The sequence below is a fragment of the Ahaetulla prasina genome, chromosome 7 (genome assembly GCF_028640845.1).
Source record: "Ahaetulla prasina isolate Xishuangbanna chromosome 7, ASM2864084v1, whole genome shotgun sequence".
Lineage (NCBI taxonomy): Eukaryota > Metazoa > Chordata > Lepidosauria > Squamata > Colubridae > Ahaetulla > Ahaetulla prasina.
In genome coordinates this window covers 92,390,658-92,414,960 of record NC_080545.1, presented here as the reverse complement: position 1 = coordinate 92,414,960, position 24,303 = coordinate 92,390,658, and the positions used below count along the sequence as shown (strand labels likewise).

The following is a 24,303-nucleotide window of genomic DNA, read 5'->3' as shown; positions in this document are numbered from 1 at the left end:
TTGCTAAGCAGCGCACTTGTAAGATTTGATGTCACGTGACTGATCCAACTCACGACAGTACCAGTTCCCATTGTTAGGCAAACCCTGTGGGGTTCATGAGTCCTGCAGTCAAGTGATCGCCATTTTGACTCCCTGCTAGCTTCCCCACTGACTTTGCTGGCTTCCAGCCAGCAGTAAAAGTCACCAGTCGTGATCACGTGATTCCAGGAATACTGCAGTGATCACAACTATGAGGACCTGTGTTAAGTTCCCTTTCTAACTGTGAGCAGCTGCTGAATGAATGGTTGTTAAGTGAGGGTGTTGTGGCCTGTTGGCCGCTGGCTCCTCCACCAGCTGAATCAGATGAGGAGGAGGTGTGGGAGTCGGGGTCAGCATCCAGGCAACCTGAGAGCTCCAAGGGGGAAGAGGGAATGGAGCTGGCAGAGAGAGAGAGAGACAGAGGCGGAGCTTGGGCTGTCCGTTAGCCCTCAGATGGAAAGTCAACAGCTCCCAGGTCTGGAAGTGACTGATGAGGAAGGGGAGGAACAGCTGGGTCCAGTGCCTGACGCGCAGAAGACAGAGGAGAGGAGAGCAGTGGAAATCTATGGGCCGGTCCTTGGGAAGGAAGAGCCACCGCTGCTAGCGAAGCCCCATCCTAACTCTGGGGATCAAAGGCAGGGGGGAGAGATGAATAGATGTGGCAGACAACTATTAATCTCCCTGCCAGACAGACTTGTTAGTCTGCTGTGAGAAAGAAACTTTTTTGCTGGGGCTGCCGGCGCGCCTAATAAAGGAATCATTGAGTGAATTCAGAGGTTTTGTCATGTTTGGGGAGCTGGGTCAGAACAGAGGGCTACCTGTTTTGCAGTCTGATCAGCATCATTTCGAGATTGGTATACAATTCCAACCAGACGTGAAACCTGTAAAGTGGTTACAAATCCCATTTCATGTACGGAGAACCTATCTAGACCAAAGTTCCCCGACCTTTTCGACTTTGCAACTGGGCAAGAGGGGGGGGGGGAAAGGGGATGGTTCCACAGAGGGGGGGGGGACATGTGTGCACAACTCCATTTGAGGGAGTGCCCATCACTTCCACAGCCCAGTTCGGAAAGGCCCAAGGCCCGGTAGTGGGCTACGGCTCAGAGGATATGGACCCTCTGGATCTAGACATATATAAAATATTCATTTTTCTATTCACAGCATGCAACAAATCAAGGTGCTCACCTGATCAATAATATTTGTATCAGCAGAAAAACGGTTCAGAATTAGCCCTAAAGGTGTCGTATCGAAGAATCTGTAAAGTGGGCAGGAATAGTAAAAGATTATCCGGTATAGAAAGAACGTTCCCAGTTATTTTATTTTATACATAATAATTTCCTTTGTTTTATTTCCTTATCTTGCACTAAATGACGCGAGGTGCCATCTTTCCAAAATTGAACAACAAAACCAATCTTCCCCTTTGATGACATCATCTAGGCAAAATTTCCCTTCCCTCTTTGAAGTGAGGGGGACATGGACAATGCGACACAACAAGGCCTTTTCTGGGGTGGCCCCCACATTTTGGGACTTTTTATTTGCAACTGTTTACAAAGTTCCGTCCTTCGGGACATTGAGGAAGACTGCCATGTTTCTCCAAAAATAAGACCTATATTTTTTTTGAACCCTGAAATAAGCACTTGGGCTTATTTTTGGGGAGGTCTTATTATTTTGGGGCCCGTGGAGCAAGATGGGGCTCCTCTTGCCGTCTTACCTGATTTCCAGCTCTGCATTTAAATATTTTTGAGAAGGGCTTATTTTCGGAGGGAGGTTTATTTTAGCACATGCTCAAATGCCCGATTGGGCTCATTATCAGGGGATGTCTTATTTTTGGGGAAACAGGGTACCAAAGTTGGTTTTATTCATTTTGCAGATGGTGTTCTTTTCCTAAAACCATAAGTAAACTATGCTTACAACTGGAGTAGCATAGAAATTTAATAAAATATGATAGATAGATAGATAGATAGATAGATAGATAGATAGATAGATAGATAGATAGATAGATAGATAGATAGATAGATAGATAGATAGATAGATAGATAGATAGGCAGGCAGGCAGGCAGGCAGGCAGGCAGGCAGACAGACAGACAGACAGACATTATTTATTAAATTTAAATCCATGGTGATTTTGGGCAGCTAAATAAGTAGGTAGATGGGTAGGTACCTTGATGAAGGTATCTTTTCTTTTATGTACACTGAGAGCGAATGCACCAAGACAAATTCCTTGTGTGTCCAATCACACTTGGCCAATAAAACATTCTATTCTATTCTATTCTATTCTATTCTATTCTATTCTATTCTATTCTATTCTATTCTATTCTATTCTATTCTATTCTATTCTATTCTATCATGCTTCTTTCCTTTGGAGTTTACCAAAATCCAGTTACTTGAAGTGCTTCAATCTTCTCCACTAATCTATCAAATATTATTCTCAGCAACAATCAGATGTTTGAACTCTATGGTCAACTTGCAAAGCATTCCTGGCCTGCTCTTGAGTTGCCATAGGCAAAGGGGATGGGAAATTGATGAAGCAACACGGCAGCCACAGACAGGAGCACATTCCAGACATATCTTTCTCAAGGCTGTCTCCCAGGGTTATCGACAGCGGCCGGAGGGGAGTGATCTCTACAACCCGAGAAATTGCTCTGTTGGCGAATGTGATTGGTAACATACCCTGGGGGGAGGGCTGAAACAGGGTCATGATTAGGGCCGTAAATTACGTGGGGTCAGAGCTGGGTTCATTTGGGTACGTGCCAACATGGAGCTGATAATAAATAACTGGATTTCTTTTGAAGCTTGGCTCGAGGCTCATGATTTAATTAGGGCATTCGTCAGAACCCTGAAATCTATCCCCTAAAGACCCAGCCCCTGGCCACTAGACACTACCTCTTTGCTTCTTGTTCTTCAGCTGAAGTTCTGGACCTCAGAAGATCTATTAAGTGGCTTGTTCTATCTACCAAAAGGAACATGATGTTTCCGTACCTGATGGGTCCGAGGATGATCTTATTGAGGAGATCGTGGTAAAGGTTCTTAGCAGCGGTGAGGCCCATCCATTCAACGGTCAAAGATGTCACAAGGCAAAGAACAATGCCTGCCCCACTGAGAATGCTGAACACTGCAACATGGCATGTCTGTTCCGAAACAAGGGTACAATTCAATAAATCCTGGGTAGAATTGTTAACCTAATTTTGCGAAGCTTCTTCTCCGGTAATGTTGTATTGCTAACTAGGGCATACAAAACCTTTGCCAGACCAATTCTCGAATACAGCTTGTCTGCCTGGAATCCCCAATGTATATTGGACATTAATACGATTGAGCAGGTATTTCACGAGAAGAGTCCTCCACTCCTCTACTCACAATAGAACCCCTTAGGCCACCAGGCTTGAAATTTTGGGCTTGGACAATCTGGAACTGTACTGCCTGCAGTCTGATCTAAGTATAGTACACAAAATTGTCTGCTACAACGTCTTACCTGCCAACAACTTCTTCAGCTTCAACCTCAATAATAAACGGGAAAACAATTGATACAAATTCAAGGTAAACCGCTCCTAACTCGATTGCAGAAAATACAACTTCAGCAACAGAATGGTCAATGCCTGGAATGCTCTACCCAACTCTGTTGTTACATCCTCAAACCCTCACATCTTCAACCTTAAACTGTCCACCGTGGACCTCACCCCATGGCCAGGCCTGCCCCATGGCCAGCCTGCCCCATGGCCAGGCCTGCTATCAGATTCAGAGTCTGATAATGAAGAGGAACGGCCTGGCATGCCTCCAGCCCCCAGCCCTGGCCCCATGCCTGGAGGGGATGTCAGGAATGAACAAACAAATCTCACTCACACGCAGCCATCAGAGGCAGTCAGCCACGGATTGGAATTGCCCGGGCCTGCTCCTTCTGACCCCTCCCTTTCTCAAACAGCAGAAGACAATCTAAAGTGGGAGGATCCGTGCTTCCGGAGATCTGAGAGGAGACGTCAGCAGAAGGAAGGGAGGGGCAGGCTTGGATAAGTGCTGAGTCATGGAGCCACACCCCATGGCCTATATAAAGGACCTGCTTGTGGCATTCCAACCTTGAGTCAAGCAAAGTCTCATCTAGTTTGCTGAAGTCACACCTTGGATTCCTGCCTGCCCTGAGGAACCTGGAAGGAATTTGGCAAAGCTGCAGAGGCTTCGTGGCCACGCTTGATACAGACTTCCCAGACCCGCTTGTCGGAGGGGGAGGGGGACACGACACATTTATCCAAAATGGTATAAGTTTCCTGCCTGAGCAGGGGGTTGGACTAGGAGACCTCCAAGGTCCCTTCCAACTCTGTTATTCTGTAACATGATTCTTCTCCAAGGCTTCCTGAATTCTACCCTTCCGCTGACCCCTTTACAGCAGTGGTGAAATCTGAACCAGTTTACTACCAGTTACTACCAGTTCGCTGCGCATGCGTGCCAAATGCGTGCTGTGCACACACACATGTGCAGTGCGCACCACGCACCAAATGCATTCACACACAGGTCACACCAAAAGGAGGGATGGGGTAAATAGAACAGCGCCCGGAGTGTGTGTGTGATCAGCTGTGGCGCGCGATCTTCTGAAACTTTTTTTTTAACTTTTAAAAGCATTTTTATAACCTATTCGACCTTTTAAAAATGCTTTTAAAAGGTTAAAAAAAAGGCTCTGACGATCGCGTGCCACAGCTGTGATTGTCGGAGCCTTTTTTTAAAAAAACCTTTTAAAAGCATTTTTACTACCGGTTCCAGACAACCTGTAGCAATAAAATGCCTAAAAAGTTAAAAAAAAAAAAGTTCTGACAATCAGCTGAGCAACCTGAGATCTTCAGAACTTCTTTTTTTTTTTTACTTTTTAAAGCATTTTTAACTACCGGTTCCAGAGAACTGGTATTAAAAAAATGCTAAAAAAGTTTTTAAAAAAAGTTCTGACGTTCGTGCGTCGCTCACTTGATTGGAACAAATTGGATTATTTATTTATTTTACATTTTTTACTACCAGTTCGGTGAACCAGTAGCCTTTTTTACTACCCGTACAGGCGAACTGGACCGAACCGGGAGCATTTCACCCCTGCTTTACAGGAGAATTGTTTTCTTGTCCTTTATTTTTTTTTTACCTATGGGTAAAATACGTGATTAAAATGCACGTTGGCTGCGGGAATTCTGGGAGTTGAAATCCATCCGCTTTCAAGTTGCCAAGGTTCAGAAACACTGTCTTAAGTAGTAGACCTGGCAAACCGATTCCCTGTTCTGGCCTTTAAATGCTTTGGCAGCCAAACCAATGAGCTGCGGAGTTTTCTGACTTGCAAATGCAAACAGCTTTGGGATTTTATTTAAGCGGAACATGGCAGAACATTATCTGCAGAAGTTCAACCACTTTGCAAAAAAAAAACCAAAAAAAACAACAAACCAGCAACATCTAACGTGGTTCTTAGTTTGAGTCCCAGACCTTGAACTCTCTTTTCAAACCGGACTAAACAGATGCTCCAAGGGGGATATGAAATTCCTGCGATTGGTGAATGAGATCATACAGAGGATCCTGCGTTCATTTCTGAGAACTCTCTGACTAAGCTGTGAGAAGTTTCCAGGAGCAGACAGAAAAGGATTCCTTGAATCTATACAGAATGTCCCTGTCGTGTTTCCTTGACCGCTTTTAGGGGATAAATTTATTTATTTATTTGATTTCTGTAGTCGCCCATCTCGGCAAACGGCTCTGGGCAACTCACAATTAATATGAGGATGCAGGGAGCTATTTAATACGGAATGCTTATTACAGCTTTTTTTTTTGCCACCTGGAGGATTATCCGGAGGTATTTATAACTGACGAATCGTTTCTAATTTAAAACTGAGGAAAGTTTATTCAGTTCGACTTTCTGCGTTGCTGATGCAGCCGAGACAGGCTTTGGCTGCGGTCCACAGAGTTTAATTCTAAACTTTGTGCTATGGACAGCCGGCGGCCATGTGATATGGGGCGCACAGCTGATTGGTCTGCCGGCAAGGCAGCAAACTGGCGGGACACAGTAGCATGCTGATTGGCTGAGACGCTGACAGCTCCTATATAAAAGAGCTGTCAGCGCTGTTGTTGTTGCTTGTTAACTCGTTATCCAAGTATCGGAAGCGAGTCACGGTTGAAGGTTTCTGTCAGTTAATAAATGGTTGTTAATTGTTACCCTGCATCGCCTCCTCATTGTTGTTCTGAGAATACAACACTGGCGACGGAGGATGGGATTTGCCTGAGGCGGCAGGGCTAACAGAGTCATTTACAGAGTCGTTAAGAACTATCAGCTGAGCAGATCCACAGCGAAGACAAAGACGGGTCAGTTAAAGCTGCAGAACAGTGCCTAACCAAGCATGGCAACGTTATCAACCTAACCAAGCATGGCCCTAAATTTTGGTGGGGACCCCCGATGGCTGCCAGGTCAGGTAGTTGAGGTAACTGGGCCTCATTCATACCGTGTGCAATTGGACGATGGGCGTATTTGGCGGCGGCACATTGATCAAATACGGAAACGCCGTTTACCCTCGGTGGGAGAAACCCCCAATGAGATAGCTACCCCACTGACACCTGTGATGGTAGGCAATGAGGAGGAAGTTGAGGACATTCCTAGCACAGGGGGGTCTTCCAGTACAAGCGAGGCCACAGACTTACCCCCATGTCAGGGTCAACAGGCTGTAAGCGAGTTTCCTGCAGTAGCAGCCGATCCGCCTCCAGCAGTTACAGAAACTCCGCTGAAAGGTCCACCATCCCAAATTGAAAATGCTGCACCGCGCAGGTCAGGAGGAGCCGACACCGCCCGGCATACTTGGCGATTACGCTTGCGCGATCCAGGAGGGAAGGAGTGCTATGGACAGCGGCGGCCATGTGATATGGGCGCACAGCTGATTGGTCTGCCGGCAAGGCAGCAAACTGGCGGGACACAGTAGCATGCTGATTGGCTGAGGCGCTGACAGCTCCTATATAAAAGAGCTGTCAGCGCTGTTGCTTGTTAACTCGTTATCCAAGTATCGGAAGCGAGTCACGGTTGAAGGTTTCTGTCAGTTAATAAATGGTTGTTAATTGTTACCCTGCATCGCCTCCTCATTGTTGTTCTGAGAATACAACACTTTGCAATTTGTTACGAAACTGGCGTGAACTGAGGAACGAGCCTAAATACACGAAAAGGTGACGTTAAGTTTGCAGTAAATGTTAAATTAGGTAACACGTACTCGAAGTCACTTCTCGTAACTTCGTGGATATTCCATGTTGTTTCCTTGGCAACAGGTGAAAGTGACGGATTGATTTATGTCTCTCCTTTATCATTAATTTTTTGAAATAACACAAGATGTCAGCCATATCCAACACAGCTTCCTCCTCTTTTTTTCTCCTCACAGCAACAACCCTGTGAGGTAGGTTGGGCTGAGAGACAGAGAGACAGAGGGGGAGAGAGGGAGGGAGGGAGAGAGAGAGAGAGAGAGAGAGAAAGAGGGAGGGAGGGAGGGAGGGAGAGAGTGGTCCCAATGGCCATTGATTTCTTCTAGGACATTTTTTTCTGGCTTCCAGTTTACAACGTTGATCTCCTGATGGCCTCTATCCCACAAATTATCAGGTTTGACATGGCCTTAGAGCCTGGATGAGATCAGGAAGGTCCTAAGCTTTAAGAAGAAAGTTTGGCTGATGTTTTATTGTAACTTTTATTAACGAGATAACTAATGCTGCCATTTAATGTTGCTATTATTCCTACTGTCGATTTATCTTGCCTGTCGTGTATTTCCTTCATTGGCTTTTGCGTTGTTTTATAATGTAAGCCCTAGACTTACATCCATTTGTTTAGTGACCATTCTAAGTTACAACAGCACTGAAAAAAGTGACTTACGACCAGTGCTCACACTTGTGACGGTCACAGCATCCCTATTGTCACATGATCAAATTTAGTTCTTGGCAACCAGCCAAGTTGACAGTTGCAGAGTTTCAGAGACATGTGATCACAATTTGCGGCCTTTCCAGATGGCTTCCGACCAGCAAGGTCAGTGGGGGAAGCTGAATTCACTTAATGACCGTGTGATTCGCTTAACAACTGCAGAGATTCGCTAAACCACTACGGCATTAGCACTGATGATGTTACCCAGTTTATGTCATGAAACGTCTGCAAGAAAGCAACCAAGGGCCGTGATAGCTCAGGCTGTTAGAAGCCTGTTATTAGAACACAGCAGCCTGCAATTACTGCAGGTTCAAGCCCGGCCCAAGGTTGACTCAGCCTTCCATCCTTTATAAGGTAGGTAAAATGAGGACCCAGATTGTTGGGGGGGCAATAAGTTGACTTTGTAAATATACAAATAGAATGAGACTATTGCCTTACACACTGTAAGCCGCCCTGAGTCTTCGGAGAAGGGCGGGATATAAATGTAAATTAAAAAACAACAACAACCAAGCTCATAGAGCACCAAGGAGCCTTCAAAAGCAGCCATACAGTTGGGCACAACTCACAACAACCACCTGGCTTAGCGACACAAATTCTGATCCCAACTGTGATCATAAGTCAAGGACTACCCATAAGCTTCTCCTTTACACACTGCACAGGAAGCTGTCCACAGACATTCAGTGGTCTAGACCAGGGGTCTCCAACCTCGGCAATTTTAAGACTTGTGGACTTCAACTCCCAGAATTCCTCAGCCAGCTTTGCTTTGCTGGCTGAGGAACTCGGGGAGTTGAAGTCCACAAGTCTTAAAAGTTGCCAAGGTTGGGGACCCCTGGTCTAGAACAGTGATGGCTCACCTTTTCCGGATCGTGTGCCGAAAGCGTGCACGAACCCCCAAAATGAAATGCGTGCGAGGGTTCTGCGCATCTGCCCCACCCCCACATGTGATCCGCACCCTGCGCATGCACATGTGCACCCTCACATGCACCCACATGCATACACACGTGGCCCCCCACATGCCCCCCATGCATGCACGTGCTGCCCTCCCCAACGTCCCCCACACATGCAATGACCAGCTGGCTGGCGGGAGGCATGCACACATGCACAGTGGAGCTGAACTGGGGTGACGGCTCACGTGCCCACAGAGAGGGCGCTGCGTGTCAGCTGTGGCATGCATGCCATAGGTTCGCCATCAGGGGTCTAGAAGAACAATCCCTAAATTAAATAATCTTTTTCAGGGGCACTTGTTCAGCTTGCCCTGTTTTCCATTCTTATGGCTTCTGGTAAGGAGTTTAATTCACTTGTTGTGACCCAGGCCCCAGTAGGTCGTAGGAAACTCAGTCCGTGAAAAAACAAACAAACTTTATTCGAACAGCTGAGAATTACTTCATTCCCAGCGTAGTTCAACTAAATTAAAGCAAATTCCTCCCAACACAAGTTCCTCAGTCCTATGCACACCTGGGTCCAATTAGGCAAATTGCCAAAGGCCTTTCTTGGCAAACCTTCAGAAGACACCGATACAAAAATAAATGCAAGAAGACAAAGCTATCAGCGATGTTTTCTGCCAAAGCCCAAACTCTGTTGCTGGTCTGCTTTAAGCCTTATGGGAAGGGCCAATCATCTTCTGGCCCTACTCCTGAGTCGTCCTCTTTGCTTGAGCTGCTCTTGCCTTCTGGCAGCTCTTCTCATGCGTGCATTAGGAACAGGCTCCTCCTGTTCCTCTGCCTCACTACTGTCAGCCTCTGGAGGCTCTGGAGTCTGCACCTCACTCCCCGATGGCCCTGGCCCCACCTCTGCCTCTGATGCAGAGCCCTCATCCGGGCCCACCCCAGCCTCCAGGACTGGCCCATGTTCTTCCTCAGCCTCATCGCTGTCTGACTCCACTGCCAGCTCCGCAGGCTGCTGGCGGACCACAACAGCTCTAGCCCAAGGGTCTCCAACCTTGGCAACTTTATGACTTGTGGACTTCAACTCCCATGCGCTGGCTGAGGAATTCTGGGAGTTGAAGTCCACAAGTCATAAAGTTGCCAAGGTTGGAGACCCCTGCTCTAACCATGAAACATTCACCTACCTTTTCAGAGCAGAGTGTTTGGGTCTGATTTGTAGATGTCCACTGAGCCAGCCAAAAGTCAATCGCAACAATGACCGAGTGTTTCAAGAGTTTGGAGAAGATCATCAAGGAGAGCAGAAGAAAGCCACCGGAGGTGAGATAAAGCCAACAAGTCTTCCAGGGCATCTTCGTCCTGAGTGGCGTTGCCGCGGACATGTTGTCATCTTCTTCCTCTTCCTCCTCTTCCTCTGAAAAGTTAGAGAGGTCAATTAACCTGGATAATTTAGTATCTCCAACAAGATCAGCAGAGACGATGGGAGATTCTAGATAGTGATGGAGATTCAAATTGGCCCACAATTGTACCAGATTGTACCAGGACCCAGATTGTTGGGGGGGCAATAAGTTGACTTTGTAAAAATATACAAATAGAATGAGACTATTGCCTTATACACTGTAAGCCGCCCTGAGTCTTCGGAGAAGGGCGGGGTATAAATGTAAACAAAACAAAACAAACAAACAAACCACCCGGTTCTAGTAACAAAGCACCTATCTAACAAAATGAAAATCAATGTAGAGAAAAGAAAAGTCTTACACTCAGGCAAGAAAAACCAAAAGGACACATATAGACTGGGTGAAATCAGGCTTAATAGCAGGAACTGTGAGAGGGATCTTGGAGTCTTAGTGGACAACCAATTAAATATGAGCCAACAGTGTGCGGCGGCAGCCAAAAAAGCCAAGGCAATCCTAAACACTGCATTAACAGAGGGATACAATCAAGATCAAGTGAGGTACTAATACCATTCTATAAAGCCTTAGTAAGATCACACCTAGAATACTGCATCCAGTTTTGGTCACCACACTATAAAAAAGATGTTGAGACTCTAGAAAGAATGCAGAAAAGAGCAACCAAGATGATTAGCGGACTGGAGACTAAAATATATGAAGAACAGTTATAGGAACTGGGCGTGGCTAGTCTAGTGAAGAGAAGGACCAGGGGAGGCATGATAGCAGCCTTCCAATATTTGAAAGGCTGCCACAGAGAGGAGGGGGTTAAGCTGTTTTCCAAAGGCCAGACAAGGAAACTGATCAAGGAGAGAAGCAACCAGGAATTAAGGAGAAATTTGCTGACAGTGAGCTCAATCAATCTGTTGTGCCTCGTCCTCCCTCCTCTCCTCAGCCGGGCCCCTCACGCCTACACCCGGGCCTGTTATCAGACTCGGAGTCTGATAATGAAGATGAACGGCCTGTCATGCCTCCAGCCCCCGGCCCTGGCCCCATGCCCGGACAGGATGTCAGGAATGAACAAACAAATCTCATTCCTACAGCGTGTGAGCAGGGAGCCAGCCACCTGGAATTACCAACAGCAGATCCAGCTGAAGGGAATTCACAGTGGGAGGATCGGCGCTTCCAGAGATCTGAGAGGCAACGCCAGCAGAAGGAAGGGAGGGGCAAGCCTGGATAAATGCTGAGTCATGGAGCCATACCCCACAGCCTATATAAAGGACCTGCTTGTGGCATTCCAACCTTGAGTCAAGCAAAGTCTCATCTAGTTTGCTGAAGTCACAACTTGGACTCCTGCCTGCCCTGAAAAACCTGGAAGGAATTTGGCAAAGCTGCAGAGGCTTCGTGGCCACGCTTGATATGGACTTTCTAGACCTGGTCATCAGAGGGGGAGGGGGACACGACACAATCAATGGAACAGAAGTTGCCTTCGGAAGTTGTGGGAGCTTCATCACTGGAGGTTTTCAAGAAAAGATTGGACTGCCATCTGTCAAAAATGGTGTAGGATCTCCTGCTTAGGCGTGGGGTTGGACTAGATGACCTACAAGTCCCTTCCAACTTTGTTAATCTGTAATCAGCGATAGTCACCAACGAGATGTTCGATTTTTAAGGAGAGTGTCAGGACTGTCACCCTGCTGCACCAGCCATGCTTCACCAGATGCCAGTCTGCCATACGCAATATAAGGTATGGAGGGGGGGAAGGAGCTGCGGGGCGGCAAGGGTTTGGGATAAAGGGAATCAAAACTACTCATCGTACCTTCCAGTGAGAGCTGCTGGCTGGTCCAAGGTCACATATCATGGAATGCAACACCCTCTAGCCCACCGAGCCAGGGACAATTTGTTTGAATATAATTGGACAAGGGGAGATATCCTGTCGTGTCCCCCTCCCCCTCTGACGACCGGGTTGGGGAAGTCTGTATCAAGCGTGGCCACGAAGCCTCTGCAGCTTTGCCAAATTCCTTTCAGATTTCTCAGGGCAGGCAGGAATCCAAGGTGTGACTTCAGCAAACCAGATGAGACTTTGCTTGACTCAAATTGCTTGACTCAAGCTGGTCCTTTATATAAGCCATGGGGTGTGGCTCCATGACTCAGCACTTATCCAAGCCTGCCCCTCCCTTCCTTCTGCTGACGTTGCCTCTCAGATCTCCGGAAGCGGGGATCCGTCCACTGTGAATTCCCTTCCCCTGGATCTGCTGCCGGCAATTCTAGCACGTGGCTGGCTTTGTGCTCACACGCTGTAGGAGTGAGGTTTGTTTGTTCATTCCTGACATTCTGTACGGGCATGGTGCCAGGGCTGGGGGCTGGAGGCATGCCAGGCCATTCCATTATCAGACTCTGAATCTGATAGCAGGCCCGGCAGGAGGAGGGAGGGGCCCGGCTGAGGAGAGGAAGGAGGACAAGGCACAACATATCCAGGGGCAAAGGTGGTGAGAAAGGGAGAGTTAACCAGATGCTTTGGGCACGAAAAATCAGACTCGGCTTTGCTGCGCTGCAACCACTTGGCTTTAGTAAAGTATACTTTCACTAGCAATGGAGTCGAGAGTCTTTCTTTTCCAATTGAGGACTGACAGAGGGGAACTAAAACTGGTGCATTAAGTCTCATATAAGCTTAGCATACTATTTTCCCAGAAATCCTAAATAAACCTGTGCTTTTTTAAAAAAAAAACAGGTATATTCTCCTTGATGACATCACCATAGCAGTTCCATCAGCCTCCAAGGTACAGTCAAGGCCATCTTTTTTTTAAAAGCGTGACTTAAAAGCTACTCCTCCAATTCTTACAGCTTCTTACATCGCCATCCTCTATTACCTTCAGCTCATAATAAGTAGATTATTGCCTGCTATTTAGCTCTATTAGGAACGAAAATCTCCTTCAAGTTGGGCTGCACATTTGTTGAATTTATGTACAGGTAATCCTCGATTTACAACCCCAACTGAGCCCAAAATTGATGTCGCTAAGTGAGACATTTGTCAAGTGAATTTTGCTCCATTTTACGACCTTTCTTGCCATAGTTCTTAAGTGAATCCCTGCCGTTGTTAAGTTAGCAACAAAGTTACGAACACAGCAACAAAGGGGCTTCCCCATTGATTTTGCTTGTCAGAAGGTTGCAAAAGGGGATCACATCACACACACACACACACACACACACACACACACACCCTGGGACACTGCAACCGTCAAAAATATGAATCGCTTGCCAAGCGCCTGAATTTTGATCCCCTGTCCACGGAGGTGCTTCAACGGTTGTTAAGTGTGGAACACAGTTATAAATCACTTTTTTCAATGCTGTTGTAACTTCAAACAGTCACTGAATGAGCTGTTATAAGTGGAGGACTACCCGTATATTCTTGGCAACAGAATGAAGGTTGTTTCTCACTGGGTTTTTTTGTGTTTTGGAGCTCCCAAATAGCCTACAGCAGGGGTCAGCAAACTTGGCTCCTTTAAGACTTGTGGACTTCAACTCCCAGAGTTCCTCAGCCAGCAAAGCTGGCTGAGGAACTCTGGGAGTTGAAGTCCACAAGTCTTAAAGGAGCCAAGTTTGCAGACCCCTGGCCTACAGTGGTCTTTCATTCAACTACCAATCAGTTCTGATCCTTTTAGCTTTTGAGCCACAGTCAGATCAGCAAAATCCTAAGCCTTAACGACAGAGGGACCTACTGTACATTCCACTTTCCTGTGGCCACTTATCATCAAATTTTAGCCTTCTAACTGTTGAAGAAATGCAACTTACCATACTAGAAAGTCATTCACTTGCTCAGCAACTGGGTACGAGACCTGCAAGGTTTCATGTTTATCAGAGGTGGGTTGCACATATTTTTACCACTGTTTCACTGCGTGTGTGCATGCTCGCTTCATGCACATGTGTGCCTTCTGCGTATGTGCCTGGCCTTGAAAACGTGGCTAAATAGGACAGTATTATGCCGGGGTGGCGGCGGGGGAACGGACCCGTCTGCAGTCGTCACTACTGGTTCGTCCGAACCGGTCCGAACCAGCTGAATACCATCAGTGATGTTTATGGCTTAAGTGTATATTTGTGCATAAATACCATTTTTTTAGAAAGAGACGCAGTGGCTCAGGGGCTAGGACCCTGAGTTTGTCGATCAAAAGGTCGGCAGTTCAGCGGTTCAAATCCCTAGTGCTGCCATGTAACGGGGTGAGCTCCCGTTACTTGTCCCAGCTTCTGCCAACCTAGCAGTTCGAAAGCAGGTAAAAAATGCAAGTAGAAAAATAGGGAGCACCTTTGGTGGGAAGGTAACAGTATTCCATGCGCCTTTGGCGTTGAGTCATGCCGGCCACATGACCAGGGAGTCATCTTCGGACAGCGCTGGCTCTTCGGCTTTGAAACGGAGATGAGCACCGCCCCCTAGAGTCGGGAATGACTAGCACGTATGTGCGAGGGGAACCTTTACCTTTACCATTTTTTAACAAATCAAAATAACACCAGCATTACCTTCATCTTCATCCTCCAGCTGCGTTTTTGATTCTCTCGGGTACATAGCTCTTCGGAGAGTTTTCCTTTCTAGAGTAGTTTGATCAGCTTCCATATTCTGCATAGGGGCATTAAAAAATTAGTACAAAGACTTTTAGAAATCACAGCCTTCCAGTTCTAACCTACTAGGCCAGGGGTCTGCAAACTTGGCTCTTTTAAGACTTGTGGACTTCAACCCCCAGAGTTCCTCAGCCAGCTGAGGAACTCTGGGGGTTGAAGTCCACAAGTCTTAAAAGAGCCAAGTTTGCAGACCCCTGGCCTAGGCTAAACTGGCTAAATGACAAATACATCTGTAGCACCATTTCAATGTGAGGCGTCGGTTGGGTTTATTATCCCTAAAGAATCCTCTAATCCTCTCAAATCTTCTCAAAATTGATGGGAAGATCCACCCCCTATTTTGTTTCTACTCCAGATTTTAAAACCCTACTGTGCGAGGCCGCCCTCTTCCTCTTTAATACCACTTTATAATGCCTTGCTACGTCCACACTTAGAATACTACATCCAATTTTGGTCGCCACGATGTAAAAAAAGTTGTTGAGACTCTAGAAAGAGTGCAGAGAAGAGCAACAAAGATGATTGAGGGACTGGAGGCTAAAACATATGAAGAACAGTTGCAGGAACTGGGTATTTAATGAAAAGAAGGACTAGGGGAGACATGATAGCAGTGTTCCGGTATCTCAGGGGTTGCCACAAAGAAGAGGGAGTCAACCTATTCTTCAAAGCATCTGAAGGGAAGACAAGAAGCAATGGATGGAAACCAATCAAGGAGAGAAGCAACCTGGACTTAAGGAAAAACTTCCTGAGAGTGAGGACAATTAACCAGTGGAACAACCTGCCATCAGAAGTTGTGGGCGTTTCATCACTGTAGTTCAGGGGTAGTCAACCTTTTTATACCTACTGCCCACTTTTGTATCTCTGTTAGTAGTAAAAAATTTTAACCGCCCACTGGTTCCACAGTAATGCACCGTGTATCGTCGTCTGCGCATGCCTCTCACGCATCGTGGATTGGGTTTTGGGGTGGGGGCGCCAGCTACCAGCTCTGCTTGTCTGTTACAGCTGGGTGGTATGGGGGGAGATGCGCGAGCTATTCTGGGACGAGGCTCTTTTGTTTGCGGTCGCACTATAGCATCATTTAATTCCACTTACGTAACGCGAACTAAACTTATGCGCAGGTGATTACAAATAGTATATTTTTAAAAATTTAAATTGTCACGGGGAATTTTATGAAAACCTAATGAAAATGTTTTTGAATAATGCTATGAAATTTTTTTTAAAAGTCAATTAAATTAAAAAAAAAAGGAAAGTGCTTCAGTATCGGACAAAACCCCTACCGCCCATCATGAAAGTTGGAACGCCCACTAGTGGGCGGTAGGGACCAGGTTGACTACCACTGCTGTAGGTTTTCCAGAAGAGACTGGACAGTCACTTGTCTGAAATGGTATAGAGTCTTCTGCTTGAGCAGGGGGCTGGATTAGAAGACCTCCAAGGTCCCTTCCAGCTCTATTCTGATTGAGATTGAGTAAAAAGTCTGAAGAAGATGATGTCCAGCTAAGGGAGCAAAGAGATTGTATGTATCAGTGATGACGAACCTTTTCGGTTGTGCGGAAACATCATACACACGTGCGTGCACTCATCAAGGCTGAGGCTCCTGAAAAGCTGAACTTATGGGTTCCAGCACGCATGCACGCCCAACGGTTCAGCTGGCCAGTGCGCATGCACAAGCTGGTTTTTGGCACTGCCATGCACACAAAGGGATCGGGCTCTGGAAAAGTCAAACTTCCGGTTCTAGCATGCATGCACGCCCAATGATCAGGTGGTTGGCGTGCATGCGCACACCGGTTTTTGCCACTGCCGGGCGTGCAAACAACAGCTGATTGTTGTGTGTGCATGTGCATCAGAAACCTGGAAGGCAAACAGGCAAGGCCACATGTGCCAGGCAACATGGCTTTGTGTGCCACTTTGGGAATGTGTGCCATAGGTTCACCATCATGGGTATATATTCTGACAATGTAGTGGACAGCTCTTCTATTATACCAGCAATTTACAACTTTAGTGTTGGCATGTATTTCAGTTGACATTGGTAGACTTGAATTTGCTTCTTGGTGTGAGCACCACAACCTTCACAGGTCATCAGAGATTAAAAACGAGAGACTTCCAATGAATAAGATTTGGGTAGAAACGTCACCGAATGTCACCGTGTATGAATCAAACCAGGCCTTCATTTTCCCGTTCTTCATATTTACCTTTTCCAATTCCTGGTCTTGACGATTCATGAGAGTTTTCCAATGGTCGTACAGCTCCACATCTTTAATCTGGATGTCCTTCAGGGTCCCTTCTCGAAGAACAGTGCCGTCTTTCATGGCAATGATCTAAGAATTAAAAAAGAATCAGGAAGCTGATAGAAGAGAATTTTTGCAGCTGAGCTACCAACGTTCTCTTCTGTCGATAACCACACATGGGTGCCCAACGCTTCAGAAAGAAATCATGAAGCTATTTCATAAATATTTGCCTAATTCAGATGTTAGCAAGCTATCTATGGATCAAATTATAAAAACTCTAGTGCAGGGGTGTCAAACTCAATTTCATTGAGGCCGCATCGGGATTGTGTTTGACCTTGGGAGCGGAGGGTGGGTAGGCGGGCAGGGTGGACATGGCCAGCTCACACCTGGGTCGGGGGTGCATGTGGCGGCCCGAGAGCTCTGCCAGCGAAAATGGGATCCCGAGCTCCGTTTTTGGTTGCGATGGCCTCCTGCAACCCGCTGCCAGTGAAAACTCACAGAGCATTGGCTGCAAGCCAGTCCTTTGCTATTTCCAGGTTGGCCCCGTGGGCCAGATCTAAGCAACTCTCGGGCTGGATGCAGCCCGCAGGCCTTGAGTTTGACACCCCTGCTGTAGTGCGATGCCTCTGGAACCATCTACCAGTGCTGACCTTGTTGGCCTCATAACTGCCCCATGATGCCAGACTACAGAGATTCTGGGAGATTGAAGAGTCTATGTATGGATTACATGTGTTCTGTTCAGGACGTAGTGTGTTAAATCAGCACACTTTATTATTATCGCATAATAAACCTGAGATGACACAGCATAGATTAACATCACTTTTCTACCAAGGATGTCTTTTTAACTAGTTGCCTTCTCTTCCAGTTGTCAGTAACGAAAGACCTTCTTTCAACCAGGAAACTTGTCCAGAAGGGATGAATATGGAGAGTCAACCTACATTTCATTCATCCATGTGCTAGCACACCACATCTGTGAGAATCGATTTGTACCCGACTGATGAAGCAAAATGTTGCCCCCTGTTGTGCCTCGCCCGCCCTCCTCTCTGCAGCCAAGCCCCTCCCATCTCCTGCTATCTGAGTCAGAGTCTGATAATGAAGAGGAACGGCCTGGCATGCCTCCAGCCCCCAGCCCTGGCACCATGCCTGGACAGAATGAGCAAACAAACCTCCCTCCTACAGCATGTGAGCACGAAGCCAGCCAAATGCTAGAATTGCCGGCAGCAGATCAGGAGGACGGAAAGTCACAGTGGATGGATCCCCGCTTCCGGAGAATGGAGAGGCGACGTCAGCAAAAGGAAGGGAGGGGCAGGCCTGGATAAGTGCTGAGTCATGGAGCCACATCCCATGACCTATATAAAGGATCTGCTTTTTGGCATTCCTTGAGTCAAGCAAAGTATCATCTGGCTTGCTGAAGTCACACTTTGGATTCCTGCCTGCCCTGAAAACTCTGACAGGAATTTGGCAAAGCTGCAGAGGCTTCGCGGCCACGCTTGATACAGAATTCCCAGACCCGGCTGTCGGAGGGGGAGGGGGACACGACACCCCCATCCTTAGTCTTTGCATTTTATTTGAAACCCATAGCTCACTGATAGGGTTAGAGGCATGCAGAAGATACAAGTAGGATTTGAAAAACTCTACTCTAATCCTTTACCCTTGTCTTTATCGCTACAGACATATTTGTCATATAGCCAATTTAGTCTAGTGGGTTAGAAATTGGGAAAATTCCAGTCCCTCTATGGCCATGAAAGCCAGGTGGGGGACTTTGGGTCAATCCGTCCGTCCATCCCTCCATCCATCCCTCCATCCCTCCATCTATCTGTCCATCCCTCCATCTATCTGTCCCTCTATGCATCCATCTATCCATTCATCAATCCATAATTGTCTTTCTTTCTGTCTGCCTGCCTGCCTGCTGGCCGGCCTGCCTCCCAGCCTATCATCTATCTATCTATCTATCTATCTATCTATCTATCTATCTATCTATCTATCTATCTATCCGTCCATCCATAATTGTCTGTTTGTCTGTCTGTCTGTCTGTCTGTCTGTCTGTCTGTCTGTCTATCTATCTATCTATCTATCTATCTATCTATCTATCTATCTATCTATCTATCTATCTTTGCTCTGTTGCTCTATCTGACCGTCCATCCATCCATAATTGTCTGTCTTTCTGTCTGTCTGTCAGTCTATCTATTGCTCTTTCGCTGTCTGTCCGTCCATCCATTCATCCATCCATCCATCTTACCCAGTCAGCATGTGGCAAATATTGTAGTTTATGAGTCACTAAGACGAGTGTCCTTTTGTCATCTTTCAGGAACTTCAGGATACCTTCTTGCATTAAGTGGTCACTGAGGTGAATGTCCAAGGCAGAAAATGGGTCATCCTGGAATTCCATATGGGAAATTAACAAAAGGTTACAAAAGAGATATTATATTCCATGTTATTGTCTCCAGAACCTTCTGTCATCACTACCTTGCTTCCGCTACGCATTGAACCGACGTTCACATAATAATTTTCAGTACCTTACTCTCGGTGCTGATGGGGGGTGGTGGGAGAGATAGAAAATTATTACAGATCTCCCGCAGTAATCTACTTGTGCATTTTTAAGTTAATCAGGTGGTTCGTTAAATGAATTCATCTCACCCCATTGACTTGGTTGCAAGCTGTGTGAAAAGTCACAAATGCCAATCACATAACCCTGGGATGCTGCAACCATTAGAAATACATGCCAGTCCACCTAGCACTGGAATTTTGATCACGTGACCATGTGGCTGCTGCATTAGTTGTAAATGTGAGGACTGGATGTAGGTCACTCTTGTCAGTGCCATTGTAACTTCAAATTGTCACTAAACAAATGTGTTCTGACCCAGCTCCCCAAATATGACAAACCCTCTGAAGTTAACTCGAAGATTCCTTTATTAGGAATGCGGGCAGCCCTGGCAAAAAGTTTCTCTCTCAACACAGGCTATGTTGTGCCTCGTCCTCCCTCCTCTCCTCAGCCGGGCCCCTCCCGTATCCACCTGGGCCTGTTCATGAAGATGAATGGCCTGTCATGCCTCCAGCCCCCGGCCCTGGCCCCATGCCCGGAGAGGAGGTCAGGAGTGAACAGAAAAGCCCGATAAACGTCACTCCTACAGCGTGTGAGCAGGGAGCCAGCCACGTGCTGGAATTACTGACAGCAGATCCAGCTGAAGAGAATTCACAGTGGGAGGATCCTCGCTTCCGGAGATCTGAGAGGCAACGCCAGCAGAAGGAAGGGAGGGACAGGCCTGGACAAATGCTGAGTCATGGAGCCACACCCCACAGCCTATATAAAGGACCTGCTTGTGGCATTCCAACCTTGAGTCAAGCAACGTCTCATCTAGTTTGCTGCTATTGCTGAAATCACAACTTGGACTCCTGCCTGCCCTGATAAACCTCAAAGGAATTTGACAAGCTGCAAAGGCTTCGTTGCCACGCTTGATACGGACTTCCTAGACCCGGTCGTCAGAGGGGGAGTGGGACACGACAGGCTAACAAGTCCATCTGGAAGATGAATAGTTGTCTGCCACATCTATTTATGTCCGCCCCCTGCCTTTTATCCCAGGGGTGAAATCCAGCAGGTTCTGACAGGTTCTGGAGAACCGGTAGTGGAAATTTTGAGCAGTTCGGAGAACCGGTAGCAGAAATTTTGAGTAGTTTGGAGAACTGACAAATACCACCTCTGGCTGGCCCTAGAGTATGGTGGGAATGGAGATTTTGCAATATCCTTCTGCCTGGAGTGCGGAAGGAATGGGGATTTTGCAGTATCCTTCCCCTGGAGTAGGGTGGGAATGGAGATTTTGCAGTATCATTCTCCTGCCACACCCACCAAGCCACACCCACCAAGCCACACCATACCCACCAAGCCACGCCCTCAGAACCAATAGTAAAAAAAAAATTGGATTTCACCACAGTTTTATCTCCAGAACTAGGGTAGGGCTTCGTTAGCAGCAGTAGCTCTTCCTTCCCAAGGACCAGCCCATATATTTCTACTGCTCTCCTCTCCTCTCCTCTGCCTTCTGAGCATCTGCACGTCAGGCACTGGACCCAGCTGTTCCTCCACTTCCTCATCAGCCATCTCCAGATCTGGGGGCTATTGACTCTCCATCTGAGGGCTGACAGACAGCCCAGGCTCCGCCTCTGTCTCTCTTTCTCTCTGCCAGCTCCATTCCCTCTTCCCTCTCAGAGCGCTCAGATTTCCTTGATGCTGACCCTGACTCCCACGCCTCCTCCTCCTCCTCTGATTCAGCTGCTTAAGGGGCCGGTGGCCGACAGGCCACAACAAAATGCTTGTAAGTTGAGGATTATCTGCATTCTGCATTCATGCCTGTCTTCAAATCATCCTCCAACTGCTTCCAATGAACAGGCTGAAAACGTAATCTAGATCAGTGTTTCTCAACTTTGGCGATGTCGTGTCCCACTCCCACTCTGACGAACGAGTCAAGGAAGTCCGTAACAAACTTGGCAATGAAGTCTTTGCAGCTTGCCAAGTTCCTTCGAGGTTTATCAGGGCAGGCAGGAGTCCAAGTTGTGACTTCAGCGATAGAGTCCAATATCAGCAAACTAGATAAGACTTTGCTTGACTCAAGGTTGGAATGCCAAAAGCAGGTCCTTTATATAGGCTGTGGGGTGTGGCTCCATGACTCAGCATTTATCCAGGCCTGCCCCACCCCTCCTTCTGCTGGCATCACCTCTCAAATCTCTGGAAGCGAGGGTCCTCCCACACTGAATTGTCTTCAGCTGGATCTGCTGTCAGCTTCTGGGAAAGGGAGGGGTCAGAGGGAGTAGGGCCGAGTGATTCCAGCACCTGGCTGGCTTCCTGCTCTGAAGGCTGAGCCAAAGGAACACATGCTGTATGAGTGAGGTTTATCGGGCTTGTCCTTTCACTCCTGGAATCCTCTCCAGGCATGGGGCCAGGGCTGGGGGCTGGAGGCATGACAGGCCGTTCATCTTCATTATCACACTCGGAGTCTGATAAAAGGCCCGGTTGGAGACGGGAGGGGCCCGGCTAAGGAGAGGAGGGTGGACAAGTCACAACAGGCAATTTGGGGAATTCTGGGAGTTGAAGTCCACACGTCTTAAAATTGCCAAGGTTGAAAAACACTGATCTAAAGCATTTTGGATGAAACCTAGATTCTTCTTTTTCCTGGTTTGAAAGTGCCTTCTGCCTCTTTTAAATACTTTTCACTTACCAGGAAGACGAGGTTGGTGTTTTGGTAGAGCGCTCGAGCGACACAGATACGTTGCCGTTGACCCCCACTCAAGTTAATTCCCTAAAGGGTATAATAAAGCATAGTTTTCAGTCGACTGCCCAAACATTGCAGCATCTTTAACTGACAAGCCCTTGAAAAAATAACAACTATTTACAAAAAACCAACCTAAAATTAAACTTCTTCCTAAATTTAGATGACATCGGTTTATTCAATGTCAATGACGTTGATTACTAAACTTAAAGTATGAACAGTCTAAAAGAGGACAAAGATGAACTTGGCATATAAGCAGGGATCGTTGTTGGTTAGTTGTTGTGTCCAATTCTTTTTGACCTTTGGACCACAGCCAGCCAGGCCCCTCTGTCCTTCACTGTCTCCCAGAGTTTGCCCAAATCCATATTCATCGCGTTGATGACACTATCTAACCATCTCATCCTCTGCTGTCCTCCTCCATTTGCTTTCCATCTTTCCCAACATCAGGGCCTTTTCCAAGGAGTCTTCTCTTCTCATTTGGTGGCCAAAGTATTTGAGCTTCAGCTTCAGTATCTGTCCTTCCAAATAACAGTCCAGGTGTCAACAATCCAGCTAGTGAACTCCGCCCCCCCAAAAGGAGCTTTGAATTCCCAAAAGTAAAGCTTTATTGGATACACCATTTTGGTACTGAAGAATCAAAACCAGCTCTGGTTTTCCCATGCAAAGCCTTGCTTAGTATAAACAATACTTTCCCTTTCTTCCTGCCCCTGGGTGATCACATTGTCCAGTTATGACATTTCCTTTTGTTATGGAATAGTCCATCTCTTTCTCCAGCACCTGCAGCAATGACCTTGATGGTTGCCAGGCTCTTATTATCCACTCTAATTCTGGGAGTTGAAGTCCACAAGTCATAAAAGGACCATAGTTCCCCACCCCGATCTAATGGAAGAGCCAATTTTTAACTTGTAACTAAATATATACACTGCCTCAATCCAGTTGGACCCTAGGTCTCAAATGATCTCCTGCAGAGGGACCACATAAAATCAACCTGAGATCCACATGTAGCTTGAACAATAGAGGGGATACATTCCAAGTCTCCCAATAATGCAGGAGTGTCCGAAAAATAGCAACGGCATCTTCCTTCTTAACTTACCCTTTCTCCAATTTCTGTCTGATCTCCAAATGGCAACAGATCAATATCAGGTTGCAGAGAACATGCATCAGTCACTGCTTTGTACCTGTGGAAGAAATATTAGAAACAAAGCATGAGGTCCAGAGAAGACTGAAGGGTTTTAAAACAGCGGTAGGGAACAATGGCCCTTTTATGACTTGTGGACTTCAACTCCCAGAATTCCTGAGCCAGCCATGTTGGCTGGGAAATTCTGGGGGTTGAAGTCCACCCATCTTCAAGTTGCAAAGCTGAGAAACCTTGTGTTGTGCCTCGCCCGCCCTCCTCTCCTCAGCCGGGCCCCTCCCAATCTCCTGCTATTTGAGCCAGAGACTGATAGTGAAGAAGAATGGCCTGGCATGCCTCCAGCCCCCAGCCCTGGCACCATGCCCGGACAGACTGAGCAAATAAACCTCCCTACAGCGTGTGAGCACAAAGCCAGCCACGAGCTAGAATTGCCGGCAGCTGAGCAGGAGGACGAAAAGACACAGTGGACAGATCCCCGCTTCCGGAGAATGGAGAGGCGACGTCAGCAAAAGGAAGGGAGGGGCAGGCCTGGATAAGTGCTGAGTCATGGAGCCACACCCCATGGCCTATATAAAGGATCTGCTTTCTGGCATTCCTTGAGTCAGGCAAAGTCTCATCTGGTTGCTGAAGTCACACCTTGGATTCCTGCCTGCCCTGAGAACTCTGACAGGAATTTGGCAAAGCTGCAGAGGCTTCGTGGCCACACTTGATACAGACTTCCCAGACCCGGCCGTCAGAGGAGGAGTGGGACACGACACCTTGTTTTAAATGCTTCGTGACCTTCACTGGCTCCCCACTCTGCTTCTGGGTGCTGGTTTTGACCTGTAAAACTATACGGCATGGCATCACCTCAGCTGTTAGGTTAGTAACATGGTCGTTAAGTGAATCTGGTTTCCCAAAAGCAT

The 24,303-nt window shown here is 47.1% G+C and overlaps 1 protein-coding gene across 1 annotated transcript in view; it reads right to left on the bottom strand.

Moving 5' to 3' along the window:
• The window catches only part of ABCC9 (ATP binding cassette subfamily C member 9), a 145,730-nt gene that overhangs the window by 52,630 nt on the left and 68,797 nt on the right, over positions 1–24,303 (bottom strand). The window contains exons 20-27 of the mRNA XM_058190933.1: positions 23,357–23,441; positions 22,213–22,293; positions 19,245–19,382; positions 16,970–17,095; positions 14,688–14,784; positions 9,978–10,204; positions 2,998–3,146; positions 1,204–1,273 (exon numbers count right to left, since the gene is read on the bottom strand). Coding sequence (XP_058046916.1) covers positions 1,204–1,273; positions 2,998–3,146; positions 9,978–10,204; positions 14,688–14,784; positions 16,970–17,095; positions 19,245–19,382; positions 22,213–22,293; positions 23,357–23,441 — 973 coding nt within the window. The remainder of the gene's footprint in view (positions 1–1,203; positions 1,274–2,997; positions 3,147–9,977; positions 10,205–14,687; positions 14,785–16,969; positions 17,096–19,244; positions 19,383–22,212; positions 22,294–23,356; positions 23,442–24,303) is intronic.